Source organism: Lissotriton vulgaris, chromosome 1_1 (assembly GCF_964263255.1).
Source record: "Lissotriton vulgaris chromosome 1_1, aLisVul1.2, whole genome shotgun sequence".
Classification (NCBI taxonomy): Eukaryota; Metazoa; Chordata; class Amphibia; order Caudata; family Salamandridae; genus Lissotriton; species Lissotriton vulgaris.
Window position 1 is genome coordinate 2,054,383,233 of NC_141685.1, and position 23,638 is coordinate 2,054,406,870.

Below are 23,638 nucleotides of genomic sequence, written 5' to 3' on the forward strand. Positions count from 1 at the left end.
TGCATTCCGCACCTCTGTGCAGTGCCCTTCCAGTGGTGATGGCTAACTATGGGAGGTGCAACTGAGACCATGCAAACACCAATCAAGCCTCCACAAAGACATACCCTTTGTGTCTGAACTAATAATAAGCCATCTTCTTGGTTACTACTTACTTGCAGAAGTAAGCGTCAGGGCTCTGATCATGCATTATAACAACATGACTAGTGAGCATGTGAGAGAGTTTGATAATGGAGGAACAGCACATTTTCAAGCAGTGCAATGGCCAGCCAAGCAGAGCCAAATTCTTAGGTCCCTGACTACTTCCAGAATTGCACGAACTAGATCGGCTTCACCTAACCCTGGTAGGAAGTGTGAATATGGTCTGAAAAGTGGACACGATCAGACGCTGCACGTCTACTTCAGCCAGTGTGGTCCCTGGCTCTGCAAAAGCCCTGAGCTCAGCAAACCTCTACCCGATGAACAGAGATTCTGAACTGATTTACTGCAGGACAGTTTCAGGTCACTTTAGGACTTCAGTTTTCCATGTCAAAATGTTGTAAACAGAAGTCCAGAGCCAGGTGTATTGTTAAGTTACTTTATTCAGGCTGGGTTTCAGGTCTAGTCATTAAGATGGAAATACAAAAGATATAGCGAAGACCCACCAGGAGTGACTTCCTTGTCACTCAGCCTGCCTGGTGCCAACTGCCAGTTGAGGCCATGCAAAGCCCCCAACACTCCATGATGTCACCCAAACATTCTAGTGGTGACATCATGTGAGTCACAGTGAAATCCCATGGGCAGAAAAGATACAGTCTAAATATAACACATCTCCTTTCTTTAGGGAAATAAGAAAAGGTGAAATTAAAAATGAAAACATTAGCATCAGTGTACACATCAACATCAAAGTACACAAAACATTCTAAAGGTAGAGCGTTAAGATAACATTCACACTACCTCACACCCTCAGGTAATTATTAGGATAGAGCGTTAAGATAACATTCACACTACCTCACACCCCCAGGTAATTATTAACAAGTCCCAAAGGTAATTACTTACAAATCCCAAACACAACTAGTCCCATCCCCTTTCCTTGGGGGACACAATCAAACTCAAATTGATTTTGCGACAAAATGGAGCCCACTTTGCTCCGTAACGAGGTACATCTCACCCCATGAACCACACCTTGGAGTACATATTGCTCCGCCACCAAATAAGTCAGGGTACTCACCACCCCTAAAACTAAATTTGGAGTACACTTTGCTCTATAACGGGGTAGATCATGTGGGTCACAGTGAAATCCCATGGGCAGAAAAGAGACAGGCTAAATATAACACAAATTTGTGAGCTGCTGGCTGCAGACATGTTGAATGGGCTATTATGATGGAGAACTTAGCTCTTTGTTTTCGGGCCCTAGTTCTGTCACATTATTGCACATTCAAGTACACGACCTAAGAACTGTTCTGAGCCAAATAATTTAAAATCCTCTTTTCCCTATTGAAGTCTTCCAGATCAAACTAGCTACACATGACTATCTTATATGCCCAGAGGAATCAGGAAGTCTGCCCTGTGAAACACGTATTAACTGGTCGTACTGATAATGTTTTGAAATGGATCTATCCCATTGTTTCTGCTCTCTAACGGAACATCGTTATTTAGAGTCAAGAAAAGTTGTTTTTCAGAACTACACTGTGCAAGATCTGCTAGTAATATTCAGAAAGAATAGGCAAGTAATCTCTACAATATGAACTAAAATTTCAAGATTTGGGTTGTTCACTGTACTTTCATATTCATAGAGAAACATTGAAATGATTTTAAACTTCGGAGTCTCCTAATTTAATCTTTTAGATCCTTTTCAACATTGTGATCCCATGTTAGACCTGCTGTTGATTCTCATTGTACTAAAAGTAAATTTTCGCTTTTGGGACCTTATAAGTATTTAGTTATGCGGCACAATATCCATGATGCACAACATCAACCGTTGCATGGCTAAACACTTAAAAGGTCCCAATGGCGAGACCTATTGGCTATGCCAATGCTTGTTTTTACTTCTTTGCAATCTTCTGCCTTTTCCTATTTCTTGTTCTCTCACTCCATTGGATTCTTGCTTGTTTTCTTTGCCATTTTCATCATTTCTATTTAATTCTGTCAAGAGTTTGGGCCCTTTGGTACCCCTTGACTTCCAATCCACAGCTCTGTCATGTTAGCTTCTTTCCTGCCACATTTATTAGCCGCTATCTTGTGTTCGGAGTTCGCAGGTCAAAGTATATTATAGACCAATAAGAACAAGTTATTAAAACTCAGTTGAAGCTGGTAGAGCGGGTGCTTCACTACGCCCTTGATGTCGGTTAAAACTCACATCAGAACCTTTTTTTTAAATGACGATCAAAACCACAATTCGAACAATTAGCTCACAAACAAATGTTTATTTATTGTTATGGCACACATGTTTATCATCAACAATAGATCTGAGTCGAAAGTCTAGATTAACTAGCAGTTGAATATTGCCTGGAAAGTTTCTTAAGAAAATCTATCCTATGACGCAATCCTTTTCTGTGGAGGCCAGCTACTCTCCTGCAGTAATGTAACATTCCCAACTCGAGAAGCATGACCCCCACACTGACCATAGGGGAGACCTTGTTAAACTGCTGTTTACCACCGGTTATACACTATTTAATAAATGTGATTTGTGTCTGAAAAATGCATTATGTTTGCCCTGTCCCTTCCCTACACACTCGGACAAACCAGTGCGAATAGGTTGTGAAGAGTGCGTACTGTCCAAAGTTTTTTAACATATACAGATTCCTGAGAGATACTTGGCATTCAGATGTCAAACTTACAGTGCAGTCTCCTTTCTGAGAATAGGAGGAGCGACCTGTGCACTGCATTGTAGCACTAAGAAATCAAAGTTTAGATATTCTTCACAGCATCATTACAGCCTCACCTCTTTTTAAAAAATAATATTTTTATTGGGTTTTACATAACAGAAACCAAGCATAGAATGGCAGATCAGAAACTTATAAGACAAAAAACGAAGCACAAATAGAGCGGCATAAATGAAAACATTATCAAATAATACCATACAAATTATAGTAAAACTAAAAATCAGACCCAAAAAATATATGAAATTAAAAAAAGGAAAAATAGATAGGTGGGGGAGAAGCAGCGTGGATCCACGGGCAAAACACCAAAACAGCTATAAGTTAAGCGGACAGGTCCTGGAAAGCTGCCACCAGTGTGAACCAACCCCACACAGGACGCCAGATCAGGCCTAACTCTTTCCTCTGGGAATCATTCTCTATGAGCTCCATCTCCAGCCGACTTAGATTCAGAAATTTGCACCACCAGATCCAAGGACAGGGGACCGCGAGAGAGAAACAAAATCTTGCTAGAACCAGTCTAGCCATTGCAATAGAGAAAATTTAAAGCTCAGAGAGATAAACAGGAATACCTTGTGAATGAACCAACATAATCAACTTCCTATCCGCCACATATGTCAATTTAGAGATGGCCGTTAATTTACCAAAAACAGATTCCGAAAAAAGTCATGAGTGGGCAGGACGCAAAGACATGAACTGCGTCAGCTCCCTTGAGTTCACAGTGGAAGCAGTGATCATCATGCTGGAGTTTCTTAATAAAAGGTGCATGATATAATAAAAATCATTACTACATTTAGGATAATGCACCTTAATACAGTCAAAAACAACATAGTGCCATACCTTAGATCTGGACAAGTGACTTCAGTATTGAGTCGAGCGCTCCACTTAGCGGCCCTCAACTGGAAAACATGATCCAACTGATAGTGAGAGAATGATCAAATTGACTTATAGACCAGCCCGATGTTTGACTTGGGCGGTCCGTTCCAAAAGAGGTCAAGACAGGGATTACTTATACAGCACAGGTCCTTGTCTTTGAAGCTAAAAATAAAATGACTCATCTGTAGATATCTATAAAAGACTGTTGACGGGAGAGCGGCCTGCTGCTGTAGATTACCAAATAAGGATAAAACCTCATCATTGAATAGTTGACCGAGGGTCAAGAGATTGGCCTTTTCCAAAAACTCAGTCCATGTATGTATGCAGGTTGAATGAGGAAGTTCGGGAAAAGGTTCTCTTAAAGGCACCGCAAATAGGATGAAAAATGTTTAGAGTCATGAATCAAGTTGGCTTGAAGTAAATTGTCTGGGTGATCGAATCCCCCAAGGGGAGGAACTTGCTAAATATACAGCCCAAGGACCAGTGCCCTCAGCCTAATACCAACAGGAGTTGTGAGAAAAAAGATGGCAGAAAATAGAGCCTGTGGGCTGCGAGTGAAACCGCTCCATGCACCGTAGACTGCTGCAAAAACTGAATCTTACAGGGTGGCTTTGGATGTGACCAAATAAACTTCTGCCTCAATGACTCCACTTTTGTAAACAAGACAACCGGTAAAAAAGTGGAATGCAATGGAAAAAGAAAGATAACAAGGAAGAATATTCATTTTAATGAGATTACAGCAGCCAATGAACCCCAAATCTAAATAGTTCTGTTTGAGGAACACCTCCGCTGAATGTTGGAACAACTTGCCATAGTTGTTTTCCAAGATGTCCCAGGTATTAACCGTTAGGGTAGCCCCCATATATACCAAAAGCTGAACTCACTTCTTGTTCTGGTCAGAAGGAGCAACGTTATATATAAATTGGATCCTTTCCTAATTTAGATTTCAGCTAGCAACTTCTCCACTACCGCATGCAGACCACTGATCAGGACAGGAGTCTATTTTGTCTGCATAAGCTAGGATTTTCACTTTAAAGTGATGAAGTCTCAGGGGTTGTATCTCTACCATCTGTTTGAGGGACTGGATAAATTGGTTGATATAAAGGGCAAACAATTGAGGAGAATAAGGACACCCCTGCCTAGTCCAGCAGAGTATAGAAATAGAATCTGATTGCTCCCCCGCACTACATATTCAAGCTGTGAGCCCAAATAAGGATGCCTGACCCTTGAGATAAAACCTGGGACTAAGCCTATGGCCTCCATGACCCCCAAAACTACGGGACAGGAGACCTTATCAAAGGCAGTGGCGTAGCTACACCTTTGGCTGCATGTGGTGGTCCCTGTGTTTTCTGCCTGGGGTGCTGTGGTGATCCCTTGCGATGGCCGCAGGTAAAAGGGGGACTGCTGGTGATCCTGCTTTTGCCCCCCCAAAACTTGTGTCACCCAGGGTGAACCATCACCCCTCCCCCACCTCACGAGCTACGCCACTGATTAAATGCCTTCTCAGCATCCAAACCTATCAAGCCAGTTGTCCCACCCCGACTGAAACCACCTCCATGAGATGTTGTGCCACCTAAGGGATAAAACCATGCTGATCTGGGTCCACCAAATCCACAGTAATAGCAGACAACCAATTAGTGAGAACACGCATCAAAATCATGGAATTAGTATGTATTAATGGCATTCAACTGTATGACCCATAGGGTGTGGGTTCTTCCCCCTTTTTAGGGAAGCCTGTGTGACACATCAAAGCAAGTCCCTCAGCACTGGTGCCAAATATTGTGAAAAAGTGCATAAAACTCTAAAGGAATCTGATCGGGACCAGCCACCTTCCCCCTGGCCAAATAGCCAATAGCATTGTTACGCTTCCTGAGGGTAATAGGTGATGCATACACTTACCGCTGTTTAAGAGTAGCCATTTACTCAAGATGCTTCTGAATAAATCAGGGTATGTCCTCTGGGGAAGATGACCAATCCTCATTATAAAGGTCCTGATTGAACCGACAAAAAACTTAGCAGATAGTGTCTGACTCAGTAAAGCAAGCCTGCTCCCAAAGAAGGTCATCTTGTGTCCAGTCCTTTACCATAAGATAATGTGCCCAGTTAGTTTCTAAGATGCTGAAGGTCCGTTTTGTGATCATTTCCTTTATCAGTGAAACTTTCCAACAGCAAGAGGATAACTGAATGGTCTGTCAGCTACACAAGGCCTTAAGAGCATCCCAAACCATCAGAGGTGGAGCTGATACAATATTACAGTTGAGGAATTCAATTAAATGTGCATTCATGCAACTTATATAATCCTTCTCCAACAGGAGCCTATGTTCAAATGTCCACCTTTGAGGGCCCGGTACCTGAAAAACTACCCATAAAAAAGTAGACAATGTAAGAGAGTTATGACCAGACAAGACCCGCGGATTACGTGCAATATTGGAAGAGGAAACTGAAGTGCTGCTCACCAATGACATATCTAACCTATACATCACTTTGTGGGGCACAGAGCAAAAGGTGAACACGGATCCCGAGGATACTTGCACCGCCAAAGGTTGACGAGAGAATATGAGGAATGTAACTTGTGAACAGACCCCTGGACTTGTTTCTTACCTGGTAGACACAGATCATTGGATGACTGATGAGAGAGAACATGCTGAGATACTGAATTGTTTTTGGGACACAGTGTTACATTAAAATCGTATATGTGATGTTAAAATGCGATCATTTACATCATGGTACATTACATCGCAATTATTACATTGCAAGCCTTTACAATGACTTGCGCTAGAGGTGTTGGACTTGGGAATAGTATGATTTACTATTCGAACTCCAGCCTACGTAACAGTAGGGAGGTGTTGGAATAGTAAATCATACTGTTCCTTAGTGTAACGACTTGCATTGTAATGGCCATGACTTAAATGTATCACGGTGTAACGACCGCGTTGTAAAGGTAGTTTGCCTTAAAATCGCCACAGACAATATAGGGTGGGGCCCAGAGATGCAACTCAGATACTAGGAAGTCAAAAACCCTTGGGTCATCCGTGTTCAGACCACAAAAAAAAATTGATAGTAAACCGATGAGTATCCTTCTGAATCGTTACTATAAGCCAGCGCCCTTCTGAATCCGTCTTTTGTTGGAGTGCCCCCCACTTGCTGTCCCGATCTAACAGTGCTACCCCCCTCTGTAAGGAAGTGTTAGAAGAGATGGATACCATCTGGTAACCTAGATCCTTTAATAGTACACCTTTTATCTAACAAAGATGGGTCTCTTGGAGACAAAGAATTTGAGACTGGAGCGTTTTGAGTTCTTCCTATACTTATTTACGCTTTTGAAGCAATTTACCCTATTAATATTCAATGAAAGGACATGAAGCTGCTGGCCAGGACTCACTGCCCCAAATGCTCAAGAAGACAACAAAATTATCCTTCCTCCCCAGTACACCCCTCCAACCAACCTAGGGACCCACACCTGACTCCATTGGTGGCAAGCCGCCCTACCCCCTCAATGATATGCCCCTTCCACCTAGCTCTTAAACCCCTACTCCTAGGATTTGTAAGTGATGTAGTCCCATGCTAGGGTCAGTCCAAGGGCCTGACCGCCCACCTGCCCAGAGAGCCAACTTGAAGGAGAAAAGCTGTTCCTTACTTTCCTCTACCCCTTCCCATTTCCTCTTTTCTTTGTGTTTCACACAAAAAAGGTGAAGCCAAAAATCAAGAAAAAAGGAGAAAAAAGGCCCCAAAAGATGGCTCCTTCAGAGGAAAGAAAGAGCTCTCCACACCCACGGCCCACTGCCCCACCCTGACTGCCCTATGACTTCCCCCTGTACTTCCCAGACAGTTAGCCTCCCTCATGCCCCCGGTTGCTACTTGCTTAGCAGTTCTTGGACCTTTACACTGTTGGAGCAATAGAGAGTCTGACCATCCTCACGAATCAGCAGGATTGCAGGCTCCATGAGGGAGACTGAGGCCCTAAGTTTGTGAAGAACCGGCATATATATTCCCGGAGCTACCTGCACCTCACAACTATTTATTTGCAGAAATCTGATTGTACAAAGAAGTCAATGCTGCTAGCCTTCCCTGCTGCTTAGGAATGGTGGCCCGGAAGATCTGTTGTCTGAGAATAAAGTTACCAATATAAATCAGTATAGCCCCAGGATACCTGGAGGGCTTGCTGGCAAAGCAAAATGGGAAACAATGAGCACAATGAACCATATAATCCATTTCCCAGTCGCTCAGACTTTTTAAAACATACGAACTACAAAACTAATGGGGTCGAACCCTTCTGTCCCCTCAGGGATGCCTAAGACCCGCAGATTATTCCGACTTGACCTGTTCTCCAAATCCTTAAGCCTTGAGGATAGAGTGGTATTCTGCCTCTAATGCTGAATAATCCCCAAGCTGTAGGTTTCTACCTCCTTTTGAAGGGCTGACTGAGAAGCTGCAACTGCTCAAAGTCATGACTGAACAATGTTTTTATTTTTAGACAGTTTCAATAGAACAGCCTGGGCTTTGAGATGTCCAGGCTTCAACACTAGTGAATCCTTGTGATAATCTTTTCTCTGTTGTAAGTGGGGGCAATAAATGGCCTCCGGTGTGGGGGAATCCTAATCCTAGCCAGGGGAGGAGTATCCAAGAGAGGATGAATGCTCCCTCCTCCCATTCTGGTTCGAGACTGCAGATGATATAGTTGAAGAGCCATGGCCAGAGGAGAGTGGTTCTTTGAAGACAGCTCAATCCCATCAGGGTACCATACAGTTGCTCGTCTGCCTCAGATGAGGCAGGATCGATTGTGCCTTGATCAAATACCACCATGACAAGTCTCTCAGCTTGATCCACTGGAAGGCTGCCACACCTGCCGCTCCGATGAAGTACAGTAGCTGGGGCGTCAGGTCCCACAGTTACTTGGGAGCTCAGTGCAATTACAACCCAAATTGGAGGCCTGATTGATTGAGCCACTTGATCCAGGCCCTCCTCCCAATCACTATCAGAGTGATCTGAGAGGAAACTAAACCTCTTGGCAGTCACCCCATGCTCCCTCGATGAATTCCTGCTCCGGTTTGCCTGGATACAAAAGCTGAGAGACTTATAGAGGCTGCAAATTCAGAGTCATAGAGGGCCCTGTCTAAAAATGGAGGGAATACCTGGAAAACACAAACACCTCTGGCAACATCAGCTCAGGTAGTGAGAAGGAAATAGAGGGTTTTGACTTGTTCATAGTTATAACTTCGTTTAGGCCGGAGAAAGAGCCTCTGCTTAGCACATTACATATTTTCAAATATAAATATAGTAAACAGTTGAAGAAATTAAACCTGTGAAGAGCATTGTAGTAAACATTCAGGCCAAATCCAATATGTCTTGGTTTAATATGCCAACACATTCAAACAGCATGTTAGCATGCTTGTGTAGTCTCACATAAAAGATAGGCTTGCAGGAATGGTGACTGACTAGCACATAGACACTAGATCCATTATCTTTTGCATTATATCATTTTGGTATGGCTTAGAAAACGCAGTTGGTATAAGGCATATCTTTCAATGCATGCTTCTATAAACAGGTTTGGGGATATTCAGGAGTCAACACACATTTTGCTGGTCTCTCACTAACACCAGTAGAGCTGGGGATGACTAAGACATATGCCACATGTGGTTTAGACAAAGATTAAAGGATCATGTAATAATATATATTAATAATTTTCCATTGTTTTTAGATGTCTTTAACTTCTGCTTTTGGGTGCGATATCCGATGATACTCAAAATAATTTCTCATTGGGAGAAAGGTAACGCCAGTTTTTCCCATTGACAAATTTAAACATGCAAACGTGGTAAATCCTGACCTTTTGAGGGCATTCTTGTCTTGTTGCTCTCCACTACTAAATAATGTTAATTCTGGCATGACAGTGGTAATTCATGATTTTCTGTATACAGTCTTAGAAAAATTAACAATGCCATTGGTGTAATGCTTGAACTGGCATACTTTTTGTAATTGGTAATATAATTTGTGGATATTTGCAACATATTGGTTTTGCCGAAGCCTATTTAGATCAAGCTTTACAGTACAGCTTTCTGCAACACTTGTTGTTCATTGGGCCTTGGCCCCACACAGGGTGAACCTCCTGCTATTGGCTGCTTATTATACATTTCAATTTAGTGTGGATTAGTTGCACTGTAAGGCATGGAGGACAATTATATATCTCAGAATACATAGAATCATCAGACATTACATTATTTTCAAATGAGATAGGCATTTTAAATGTTTTAGTCAGGATTCATTTTAACAGTCAGACATTTTAACTTCACCAATGTTTGTAATTTTCCCTGTCATTAGCGCTTAGTGTTTCATCACTCTACCATCTAACAGTGACTCACAATCCAGCCTTGGCTGGAAATGACAGATATTGTTTATTTGTGACTTTTGACCATTTAAGACAATCTCCTATTTTTGCACAGTTTTTATATTTAGTTTGATATTTAGTTTACACCACAATGGTATATTGACCTGAAAAAGTATTTTACCATGAACAAATGCTACAAATAATGAAACCTCTAATTTATTTTCACTTACCTAAACAAAATAATGTAGGAGGCGGCTCCGCCCAGGGCATATACGAATGCACCACAGACTTGTGAGATTACATAGTAAAGGAACATTCTGGAGCAATCATCTCCCCGTGGACACTGGCCCAAAACAACGGAGACATTTCCTGACTGAGAGCTCGCTGCTTCAATACAGCTACAGTTTCCATATGCCTAAAATAAAGAGCAGGAGGGATTATTTTCTTTATTCATTACTAGACAGACAATATATTTTGACATTTCTTTAAGTGTAGTAAAGCAAGAAATTACACTGCAGTGCACCTTGAAATCTCGGATTTATCGTAACATATCTTTATTGCTATGAACTCTATATTTACACACCTGTTCTTCTGATGGCGGGCCAGAAGGAGGAGCTGGGGATTCCTGTCCACACATTCTGGTAAGGTAACACAGTCTGAGACAGGTCCCAATTGCTTGCTTGTTCCTCCTCTGACATTCTTATTACGTGGCAGAGGCAGTGACATTTAAACATTTTTGAGGGCTCGCCAAGACATATTTTGAGGCCCCCCTGATCGGTACACCTTTAGATTTGTTACACATTTCCACCTCACTCAAGCACTTATAATGCCAAAGAACACTGATTATACATTACACTGTCAGAAGTGGTAAAATAATTAGAGAAATAGATAACCAAGTACTTACACTGGGTTGCATTTGCTATCAATTTCATGTCAAAAGTCATTTTAGATGGTAAAAGAACATCTTGCCCTAGGACATTTGCAGAAGGCACAAGTGGTTAGGACAAGAAAATGTCAAGGGTCATTTTTCATAATTGTGACTTGTAATCTGGCTTTATCATTGAAGAGCACTTCACACTATAAATCATTTGAGTGTAAACATATTGGGCCCAATGTGGGTAATCCCAGATTACCGATTCTTAAATACCGAATCATACCGATTCGGTATTTAAGAACTGGCAATCGGGATGTAGGTAATTTTACCGATTTAATTACCGAATCGGTATGATTCGGAAAATTACAGAATCGGCATTTACCGATTCGGTAATTGCCATTCATTCCTATGGGCCTGAAGGCCCATAGGAATGAATGGCAATTACCGAATCGGTAAATACCAATTCGGTAATTGGGGGAAACATAGAAGGGTGGCAGGGTGTCACTTTAACACCCTGTTGCACCCCTGAATTGTGCATGGGTGCACATGTTGCAGACATACATGCCCTTAGGGCATGTATGTCTGCAACATGGCACTGTTTTAAAAGCAAAAAAAATGCTTTTTAAAGGGTTTTCATTATTTACCACCAACTTCTAGTTGGTGGTCAATAACTAATTCTTAAACCCCTGTAGCACTGATTACAGTGCTACCTACATGTCAAAATACAGATTCGGTAATTTTACAGAATCGGTATTTTACCGAATCGGTAAAATTACCGAATCTGTATTTTAACATGCCCCTACATCCTAAACTCCAAATACCGGTCGGTAACGGCCGAAATCAGACGTTACCAACCGGTATTTGCCTCCCTACATCTGGCCCCTATATCTCTACCAGAAACCATTTAAAGGTTATCACTTATTAAATGCGATAAGGTAACCCACTGCGAGATAGGCCATACAACTGTGAAAAATTACTTTAGGAGTTTTTCACTGCTAGGACATGTACAACTTAAACCCATATGCCCTACTTTTTACACACCCTATTAACCTTTAGGGCCCAATTTAGGGGTGACTTATAGATACTAAAAAAATAGATTAGGTGTGGCAAAAGATTTATTCTGCTTGGTCGAAATGGCTGTTCAAAACTGCACTACAGTCTGCAGTGGCAGGACTGAGACTTGTTTTAAAAAACTACTTTAGTGGTTGCTCAACGAGCACTGCAAGCCCGCTATTGCCATTTCATTTACAGGCCCTGTGTATATGCAGTACCATTTACTAGGGATTTACAGGTAATTTAAATGTCTCACTTGGGTGTAGGCCAAATTTTACCATGTTTGAAGGAGAGAGCACAATCGTTTAAACACTGGTTAACACTGGTAAAGTGCACAGAGTACTAAAGCCAACAAAAATAAATCCAGCAATACAGAAGGGGGCACACAGTTTGGGGGAAGACCATACCAAGGATGTCAGGTTACAAATTCTTTGTGTATGGACATCTTCAAAAGAAGACTGTGTTACAATCTTTGCTTTCTTTCTAATGGACTTTTATACTGATTTAAATAAGCATCTCTTTCTGGATTTGCTCGCTGCAAATTGAATCCGATTTGATACTTAAATTTCTTGAAGCATATCTGACTCAATATTCAGAAGAGCCAGCGAGATCAGTCTAGCGTGAAGCATATGATTACATAGCTTATGTTTTATGCACTTCAATTTTAAAAAAGAACAGCCATCACTTAAGTTTGCGACCATCATGAACAAAAATATTTACAGTTCTATTCCAACATTTTGGAAAGGAATATCTAGTTCTTGGATTTTTTCATTTATGTTTCTTAATTCCAAGAAGAAGCCAAACAGAATACTTAGGTCCCTGCAAGATTAACCTGTTTGTGTTAAAACAACAAGCAATGCATCAATGATTAATAAGTATACTTCTGCCTGAAATTTGATTCACCCTTGACATGCAGGTCTTTTACAGCTTGTCAATTGACAGCTTAATTGCTTTATATGCTTTCCATAGTAATTGTAATCGGTATCTGGTGCTTTTTTCTTTGCTCTGCATTCATAGTCATCAAATTGACCTGTCAGCTCTTGCACATAAACTTCAAAGACGGGACGAAATTCACATCATCTTTTTGAACAGTCTTGCTTTTTCCTTTGAAATGCAACAGTACATCATCCCAAAGAATGGTCATGAAAATGTCTTCTAGTGTGTCAATGTTTATTAATGAGACCTGGAGTATCACCTTGGTATCTTGCGACTGCCTGTAGGTGTTTGTCATTAATCAATACAGAGGAAGCAAACAAAGGAGTACAAATATTGAACAAAATAAACTGCAAGTTGGCTATATTGAATAAAGTCTGTATGTGTCACTTTAGGGTCTGATTTACTATTCCAATTCTCAAAACCAGAGATGTGTCATTTGCACACTGACTGGTTTGCAAATGTGTTAGCAAATTAAAATGTGACCTACGTTTTACTAAGTCTCATCACAAATTGATGTTCAAAGTGATCACAAAACAACCTGTCTAATGAATATTAAATAGGCAGGTTACTGTTTGGGAAACCTTGTGATTGGCTGCAGATGCAGGCATGGAGGCATGCAAGTGAAAGCAGACCTCCATCCCAGGATTTGCATTCTGAATAGGAAAGAATGTATTTTTTAAAACAGCCAATGAAAATAGACCAGTGCTATTATTAACAAAAAAAGATTAAAGTTTAAGGAGACATTGTGGATCGCAGGCAGAGGAGCACGCAGTGGACCAACCACCTACTTCCTCAAAGTCGGCCGTCATGATTTCCAAAGGGAATTTCCCTTTGCAAAACCTGATTTGATCAATGATTTGTGACTGCAGTTGAGGTTATTCAGCATTGATACATACCATAACAAATCATAGTTAGCAGTGGCTATCGCTGTCACACTCATTTTCAATTGTGATTCACTTTAGGTCTGTAAACCTGTTTTGCAAGTCTATAATGATTTTCCAAATCACAAAATGGGTTTAATATCTAGCAAAAAGCTATTTTGTGGCCACACACCCTGTGTATATATTTATGTATGTGGTATTTGTGTAGCACAAATATAGCCAAAACACATTGGAGCACAGTACACAACCAAAAGACAGCATACACTACAATAAATGAGGTTTGTGGATTATTACTGGATTGTGAGGTACTGTTCTTTAATGAGGTATGTCTTCAATTCTTTCCTAAATTATGGGGGCTTTCGGGCAGTCATGTTGAATACAAGGTATTGTTACAAATCCTGGAGGAATAGATGAAAAATACCTGCTAAATTGTTTTTGTCTCGGTTACACTTCTTAGCTTGGTACATCTAATCTTCAGTTCTGAAAAGACAACTATGCACAAAATCTGATGTCAGACAATGTTGATGACAACACCTGTTGCTAAGTCTATAAGTGTAACTGGAAAACCTATGCTGAAATCCATTGCCACACTGTGCCAAAATGTGAGAACCTAGGTAACAGCCTTTCTTGTAGCAACAGCATCACTTGAGGGGGTAGGAAAGTGCTATACAAACGCTACATTACAATACAACACCATTACAAAGCACTTTCACCACTCCCTATTGCATCCTTCTCTTATGTAATCTGGATCCAACTTCACCAGACATGCACAAATGCTCTTTGAGCGGCGCCTTACATCTAAATGCTCTCTGAACCACATCTCGGAGTCAGGAATTGCTCTGTCTAGGGTAAGGAACTAGGGGGACCCAGATTATATTGTGGGTAAATTCATTACAATTAATTGTGGATTGTAGAGACATGAGTTCCATATGGCATTCAGCAATAATAATGCTAATCGGCTCAGCCAATGCAGCATGAGAATTGACACTCACCACCTCTTTCAGTGGTGATCATTCCTCTCGCAGACACATCCTGCTGGTTATAGTGTGTATAAGGCATAGCAAAGGTTTCAAATTACATTATATGTGTTATTTAACACAGTGTATTGTTTATTTCCTGACAAATCCGAACTAAAGTCACTATTATTTTATTTTAAATGAGATAGAGCAGAGATGTTAATCCAGTGTCTAAACTGACACAGTACATATCTAAATAAATGAGGTGGGTGCCTTCGAATCCTAGTATCCCCTCTTGACAAAACTGTATGGTTTTAGTCAACTCACTGAACTTCACTGTTGTAAGTTTCCTTGATTGTCACATCTGAGAGCACCTACATTAGCTTAGGAAGTGCCTTTTACAAACACAATTTAGGTACAGTGTTCAGTGTATTATATTGTTGCTCCATCCAAGAAAATGTTGTACATTTTCAAGAGACACATCAATCTGCCTCTTGGTTTGTTGTTGGCTTTTAGGAACAAGACAGACCACTGAAGCTCTATGGGTTAATTTGATGGCTTGCCAGGTCTGCTGGCTCACTGCATAATGCATCCACTGAAGGGATCTGTGCTTGACTTCTTGGTCAAAAGTTTGAATCCTGACAAGTCCACTCAGCCTTTCACCCTTCCAAAATTGATAACACTGGTACTCTGGGGTAACAAATGTTATTCCAGTGCCATAATACAATTCCTGGAGAGGAACAACCTACTGGACAACTTCCAATTAGACTTCAGAAACAACCACAGTGCAGAGACAGCTCTAATGCCAGAACTGATGGCATTGGCACCCTACCCAACAGATCCTGCTTCTCTGTCTGCAGCGTTTGACACCATCTCCCATAAAATACTCATCAATTGCCTATGCCAGATCTGCATCACAGACAACTTGCTCAAACGGATGGAAACCATGTCTAGCATGTTCAACTCCCTCCCTTTACATTGCAAGACAAGCACAACTTATGCAGCGTTCCACAGGGCTCATCCCTCAGCCCAACCCTCTCCAATGTCTACATGACACCACTTGCAGACATCGTCAGACGGCCACCATCAACATCATCTTGTACGCCGACGACACCCAGCTTGTCCTATTGCTTTCAGCGGACCCCACCATGATGAAGACTAAGTTCCACAACTGTATGAGGAATGTCTCAGTCTAAATAAGGGACAACTTTTTTAAGCTTAACACAGACAAGACGAAAGTCCTCATCATTGACAAACACATAACCCTCTGGAATGACTCCTGGTGACAAGCAGAGACCGGACTCACCCCTATGCAAAAAGACAACACCTGCAACCTCGCCATCATCCTCAATAGTGAACTATCCATAATATGTCAAGTCAACGCCATCTCCTCAGCCTGCTTCCACATGCTCCTCTAGATATTCAAGTGGCTCTACACCAGGAAGACGATAATGTAGGCCCTCATCAACAGCCGACTCGTCTAAGGCAACACACTCTATGCAGGTACCACCACAGAACTCATGCAAAGATTCTTAAGTCGATCCAGAACACAGCGACCATACTGATCCTCAACCTGCCCAAGAGAAACTACATCCCCCAATACCTAAAAGACCTCCCCTGCCTCCCAGGTCACAAGAAATTGCACTTCAAACTTCTGACAAATGTCTGCAAAGCTCTCCATGACCATGGACCCACAACATGAACCACCACCTACACTTCAGCTTACCACCCAAGAACCTTCGCTCTGCACACCTCGCCCTGGCAGAGATCCCTCGCATATGCCACAGCCACACTGGAGGAAGTTCCTTCTCCCACCTCGCTACCAAAGCTTGGAATACCATCCCCGTCCACCTCCATGTTGCACCCTCACTGACCAACTTCAGGAAGGGACTCAAGACTTGGCCCTTTGGCTACAACCTGCAGCTACCACCTGGAGAGCCTAACGGCTGACAAGCAGACCTATATAAATACAATGTGATTGTTTGCATTTTGGGTGAATGTGTGCTTTACAAATGTTGTTTCTTTGATATTTACAACTTTACAATAAATTGCTCAAAGTGCTACGATGGTGGGTGCAGCGTGTTTCGTAGCATGAAGATAGATATATAGCGATTTCTGTAACCTGAGAGTGAACAGGGAAGTAACATATATATGCCATCATCACTCACCAAATCATGGGCTTCCAAGTCCCTAGAGCAATAGTTGTTTCCCTGCTCTCATTTCATCCTCATGATACAGCAATGGCTTTATCTATACAGCTACCTTAGGACAATCAATAACTGTGGCTTACATGAAAAACTCCTCTCTCATGCCAGTTTCAATATGTTTGCCACCAGTATAGCATAACAGTGGCACCCCTTGACATGATTTCACCCAGACATAATTTCATCCTGGAGTAGGGAACAGTGGACTGGAACCAAATGTTGTGGAAGAAGCCTTGGGGAAGGACAGAGACATGGAAAGACAATCAGGATATGACATTAGCTTGACAAGATTACAGATTTCTGTATTAAACATTACAGAATTAAGAAAGAAGACTGTCTGATATCTAGCTATCTCTTGATTCTACCCTAGGATTGCCACCTGGCTGTGTTTTTACTGGCCTTCCCTGTATTTTTCAGCCCGGACGGAAGAAATATTGGAAAAAGCAACAAAATACCATATTTTTCTCCACGTCTGAAACATAAACCTAAAACAGCATGCATATGAAGAAATTAGTTATAAACAAGATATCTATTATAATGATTGTGTGCTAACTGTTCTGAGCTACAGTTATCTATCCGAGGTCCCTGAGGATTTTTGGGTTATCCTTATTGCGTATTAATTAAAACATCTCTGGGCAGAGGAGGGAAAATGTCTCCCAGTCCTTCTGCTGCTTTGCATCCAATAGAGAAGGTGCTTTTCATACAGGTCCTACTGTCTTCTGCCTCGAGTCTCTAGCCTCATGCCAGAGAGTTGCAAAGGGGGAGCTAGAGTAGCAAATGGTAGCCCTCTCAACCCAAAATTGTTATTTATGGGGGTAGCCACTGCTGATTTTAGCCTTTCATTGTCACATGTTCTGACACATAATCAAATGCTTTTCTTGCACTTCCCTTATGAGTAGGGCCACTCTAATAATGTGGCTTGGGAGAAACAAATTATGCAACAGCAAGAAAATGCAAATTAAACTGCCTAATTCAGCATATTTCGTGCTAGTCATAATTATTTTTCATTCTTTTCACGTTATTTATGTTAGGGCATAGGTTCCACGGCATTAGTACCAGTTGAACATCCAAATACAGCAATAGGTAACTGAGACAACTTTTATGAAGAGCCGTCCACTGCACAGCAGAATGCGTTCATGTTCTTTTACTTTTGTTCTGTTTGCGTTTTGGTAAAACCTTTAGAATTTGCAGCAGATGATGCATTACTTGCAAATGTACTAAATCCATAATTATGCAGAAAAACTATATTTGCAGAATTCCATAAATCTCTGCTTATAAGTAAACGAGGGTCTGAGGGTCTACCCATGAATCTGCTTGCAAGTGTTGATAACAATTTTGTATATTACGCTACAGAATAGTGAGAGTTGGTTCTGTCTTATATTGTAACTGCCAACTCAGTTAAGGCATAGGCACCTTGTACCAAATGAAGGGTTCAGTGGCTTTTTACAGCTTTTGCTTGTATTCTGAATCCATGGGTTGGACTTGGCCCTTTTTGCAAAGTCATCCCTAAACTTTTTGCCTTTCACCTAGCCTTTTCTCTGACATGTTGTCGGTGGTTTTAGGCCTCTGGGCACTTTAACACTGCTGTCCAGTGTAAACTGCGGCCGCTCTCTGTGTTACATATGGTAAGACTGGTCTACACCTGTTTGGTATATTTAATTTATCTGTCAGTCCCTTGTAAAGTGGTATCCCATATACCCAGGGTTGGTAAATTAAATTGTACTGGTGGGCTTACAGCGCTGATTGGGCCACCCACCAAAGTAGCCTTGCAAACCTATCTCAGGCCTCTGCCATTGCAGGGCCTTTGCGCGCAGTGTCTCTGCCGGTGTGACATGGCCCCTAAAGTGCGTGCCATGTCTGAGACCCCCTTTTTTCTAAATGTTAGTCACCTTTAAGGTAGCCCCATCTAGCCCTATGGCAGGGTGCATTGTAGGTAAAAGAGAGGACATGTACCTTAAGTATGGGAAATGTCCTAGTAGTGATGAACAACCATTTTAGTTTCTCACTACTGTGGGGCTGCCCTCCAATAGGAATGAATTGGGGATTCCCTGAAAAGTTTTTTCTAATATGAGAGGAGCAGCGTAGTCAAGATTAGTATATTTGGAATTGTCATAATAAATGATGCGCAATGGGGGGGCGCAGGTTTATTATCACTATTTTAGAAATGCCACTTTTAGAAGTTGGAATTTCTGTGTGCTATGTGTTCAAGTTCAGGGATTTATATAGCGCGCTACTCACCCAGAGGGTCTCAAGGCGCTTGGGGAGGGGGGATTATTTTTTATCGAATAGCCAGGTTATGAGTTCTTTTCTGAAGGAGATGTGGTTCTGTGTAAGGCGGAGGTGAGTGGGGAGTGAGTTCCAGGTCTTGGCCGCCAAGTAGGAGAAGGATCTGCCTCCCATGGTGGATCTTCGGATACGCGGGACTGTGGCGAGGGCTTGATTGGAGGATCTTAGTTGGCGGGTGGGTGTGTAGAAGGACAGTCGAGTGTTGAGGCATTCGGGTCCTGGTTTGTAAAGGGCCTTGTGTGCGTGGGTGAGGAGACGGAAGGTTATTCTCTTGTTGACGGGAAGCCAGTGGAGGTCTTTCAGGTGTCCGGTAATGTGCTCTTGGCGAGGGATGTCTAAAATGAGTCTCGCTGATGCGTTTTGGATTCGTTGGAGTTTTTTCTGTAATTTGGCTGTGATTCCAGCATATAGAGTGTTTCCGTAGTCCAGCCGGCTCGTGACCAGTGCGTGGATGACAGTCTTTCTTGTCTCGGGGGGAATCCAACGGAAGATTTTTTGGAGCATACGAAGTACGTTGAAGCAGGAGGATGAGACTGTGTTGACTTGTCTGGATATCGAGAGAGAGGAATCTAGGATGAAGCCAAGATTACGTGCGTGGTCTGTGGGTGTGGGTGCTGTGCCCAGAGCCAAAGGCCACCATGAGTCGTCCCACGCAGAGGGGGAGGATCCTAGGATGAGCACTTCCGTTTTGTCTGTGTTGAGTTTTAGGCGGCTATGTTTCATCCATTCGGCTACTTCTTTCATGCCTTCGTGAAGGTTGGTTTTGGCGGTGTTAGGGTCTTTGGTGAGAGAAAGGATTAACTGGGTGTCGTCAGCGTAGGAAATGATGTTGAGGTTGTGTTGGCGCGCGATGGATGCGAGTGGAATCATGTAAACGTTAAAGAGGGTGGGACTGAGTGATGATCCTTTTGGTACGCCGCAGATGACTTCAGTGTCCTCTGAATTTAATGGGGGAAGTCGGACTCTTTGAGTTCTCCCAGCGAGGAACGAGATGATCCAGTCCAAGGCTTTTCCTTGTATGCCGATGTTGCTGAGGCGTTGTATAAGGGTGCTGTGACAGACTGTGTCGAAAGCGGCGGAGAGGTCGAGTAGAATGAGGGCCACTGTTTCTCCATTGTCCAGTAGTGTTCGGATGTCGTCTGTAGCTGCAATGAGGGCGGTTTTGGTGCTGTGTTTGGCTCGAAATCCTGATTGAGAGGGATCGAGGGCGTTGTTGGATTCAAGGAAGGCGGCGAGCTGGCTGTTGATGGCTTTCTCAATGACTTTGGCAGGGAATGGGAGGAGGGATATGGGGCGATAGTTTTTAAGTTCAGAGGGGTCTGCTGTGGGTTTCTTCAGGAGGGCGCTGACTTCGCCGTGTTTCCAACTTTCTGGGAAGGTAGCAGAGTTGAATGAGCAGTTGAAAACATCGCGGAGATGGGGTGCGATGATGGAGTCTGCTTTGTTGAAGATGTGGTGGGGGCAGGGGTCGGTTGGCGATCCAGAGTGGGTTGAGTTCATTAGGCTGATGGTGTCTTCAGTGGTGATTGGGTTCAAGGCGCTGAGGTTGTTGGATGGCGGTGAAGGTTCTGAGGGGGGTGGGGAGTATTGTTCGAGGGGAATGTTCTTGAAGCTGTTGTGAATGTCGGCAATTTTGTTGTAGAAGAAGGAGGATAACGAGTCGCAGAGGTTTTGGGAAGGAGTAATGTCTTTTGAGGCTGCGGTGGGGTTGGTGAATTCTTTGATGATGTTGAAAAGTTCCTTGCTGTTATGGGCGTTGTTGTCAATTCGATCCTTGAATGCTGATTTCTTGGTGGAACGAATCAGTTGGTGGTGTTTACGAGTGGCAGCCTTGAAGGTGGTCATATTGTCGGTGGTTGGGTTTTTTCTCCATGTTTTCTCTAGGGTGCGGCATAGCTTCTTGGATTTCTTAAGGTCATCATTGAACCAGGGAGCCTTTTTGTTACCTGATTTGGTCTGGCGGTTTTTCAGGGGTGCTAATTCGTCAGCGCTGTGAGTGATCCATTGCATGAGTTTGTTGGCAGCTTGGTTTGGGTCCAATGAGAGGGTGGGAGGGTTTTGGTTGAGTGATGTGAGGAGTTGGTCGGTGGTGATTTTGTACCAGTTTCTTCGTGAAACAGGTTGTGGGTGGATGTGGGTCGGGGTGGTTTTGTAGCTGAAATGAACACAACTGTGATCCGTCCAATGGAGAGCTGTGGAGTGATCGAAGGAGAAGTGTTTGCAGGAGGTGAAGATAGGGTCGAGCGTGTGTCCGGCTATATGGGTGGGGGAGTTAACCAGTTGTTTGAGTCTGAGATTGGCCAGGTTGTCCAGAAGGGAGGTGGTGTTGCTGTCGTTTTTGTTTTCCAGGTGGAAGTTGAGGTCTCCTAGTAGAATGTAGTTCTCGGAGGCGAGAGCATGTGAGCTAATGAAGTCAGTGATGTCATCACTGAATTGTTTACAGGTTCCTGGAGGTCTGTAGATTAGGGTGCCTCTAAGTGTGGTCCTGGGGTCGGTGTGGATCTGGAAGTGGAGGTGTTTGGCAGTTGCAAGGATATCGTCGGAGCAGGTCGTGATTTTGATGGTGTTCTTATGGACGATGGCGATGCCTCCTCCTGTTTGATTGATGCGGTCTTTTCGGATGATTTTGTAAGCGTCCGGGATGGCTATGGCGATGTTGGGTGCTGATGATGCGTTCATCCAGGTTTCTGTAAGGAAGGCGATGTCCGGTGACGCAGTGTCGAGTAGGTCCCAGAGTTCTGTGGCGTGTCTGTGGAGCGAGCGGGTGTTCAGCAGGATGCACTTCAGGTGGTTAAAGTCAGGGCTATGTTTGGAGGAAGTGGGTTTGGTGTGGGTTTTGATGCAGGCGTACTTGCAGGAGTGGCAGGCGAATGGACCGTGGGTACGTCCTGGGGCAGCCTCGTAGCATTGTGATGTGCGTCCGGGGTTAAGGGCTAGGAGGGTGGCGGCATCGTACGTTATGCGGGCAGAGTGGGTATTGCGGGGGCCAGGGGGTTTGGTGCTGGGCGCGGTCCAGGCGTGGACGGGCGTAGACGGGCTTACCTTTGGCTCACCTTTGGCGCGCATGGGGCGCGACCGCTGCGCGTGAACGCTGCGCGCGGAGGCATATGTCATATATGGATGGAGGAGGAGGAGGGGCGAGGGCGGGGCAGCTGGGAGGCGGGAGCGGGGTCGAGGGCCGGGCTGGGAGGCACAACAAACAAACAAGCAACAAGATGGCTGCAAGCCACGATAGGGAACAGGACGAGATTGGGCACGATGTAGCAGGCAATCGACTGGGCAGCACAATCAGGCAACAAATTGCAAAGCGAGTGTCACAGCAATATGATGAGGCACAAAATAAATTAAATGACGGTCTGTTCAACAAGCGCTGCGGCAATTTAGTGCGCTCAGTTCTAGTAAATTGCAAAGCGAGTGTCACAACAATATAAAAAGGCACAATACACAGTAAATGCCGGTCTGTTCAACAAGCGCTGCGGTGATACACTGCGCTCGGTTCTAGAAATAATCGTTGCTATGGCAGTGCAGGATAGGCGCTACGATACCACGTGTGGGGTAGAGCAGGGAGCAGCGAGGGAGCAACCGCTTCAGAGAGCCTCCGGACGGTCACAGCGCAAAAGCTGCGGCGGTGGAGCCTACACTCTTTGTGGGAGGGCGGGGCAGCTGGGAGGCGGGAGCGGGGTCGAGGGCCGGGCTGGGAGGCACAACAAACAAACAAGCAACAAGATGGCTGCAAGCCACGATAGGGAACAGGACGAGATTGGGCACAATGTAGCAAACGATCGACTGGGCAGCACACAAATTGCAAAGCGAGTGTCACAGCAATATCATAAGGCACAAAATAAATTAAATGACCGTCTGTTCAACAAGCGCTGCGGCGATTTAGTGCGCTCAGTTCTAGTAAATTGCAAAGCGAGTGTCACAACAATATAAAAAGGCACAATACACAGTAAATGCTGGTCTGCTCAACAAGCGCTGCGGCGATACACTGCGCTCGGTTCTAGAAATAATCGTTGCTATGGCAGTGCAGGGTAGGCGCTACGATACCACGTGTGGGGTAGAGCAGGGAGCAGCGAGGGAGCGACCGCTTCAGAGAGCCTCCGGACGGTCACAGCGCTAAAGCTGCGGCGGTGGAGCCTACACTCTCTGTCAGAGGGCGGGGCAGCTAGGAGGCGGGAGCGGGGTCGAGGGCCGGGCTGGGAGGCACAACAAACAAACAAGCAACAAGATGGCTGCAAGCCATGATAGGGAACAGGACGAGATTGGGCACGATGTAGCAGGCAATCGACTGGGCAGCACAATCAGGCAACAAATTGCAAAGCGAGTGTCACAGCAATATGATAAGGCACAAAATAAATTAAATCACCGTCTGTTAAACAAGCGCTGCAGCGATTT

The 23,638-nt window shown here is 43.6% G+C and overlaps 1 protein-coding gene across 1 annotated transcript in view; it reads right to left on the reverse strand.

The window, feature by feature from the left end:
• The window catches only part of LOC147751601 (solute carrier organic anion transporter family member 1C1-like), a 569,256-nt gene that overhangs the window by 69,118 nt on the left and 476,500 nt on the right, over positions 1–23,638 (reverse strand). The window contains exon 12 of the mRNA XM_086920557.1: positions 10,284–10,468. Coding sequence (XP_086776683.1) covers positions 10,284–10,468 — 185 coding nt within the window. The remainder of the gene's footprint in view (positions 1–10,283; positions 10,469–23,638) is intronic.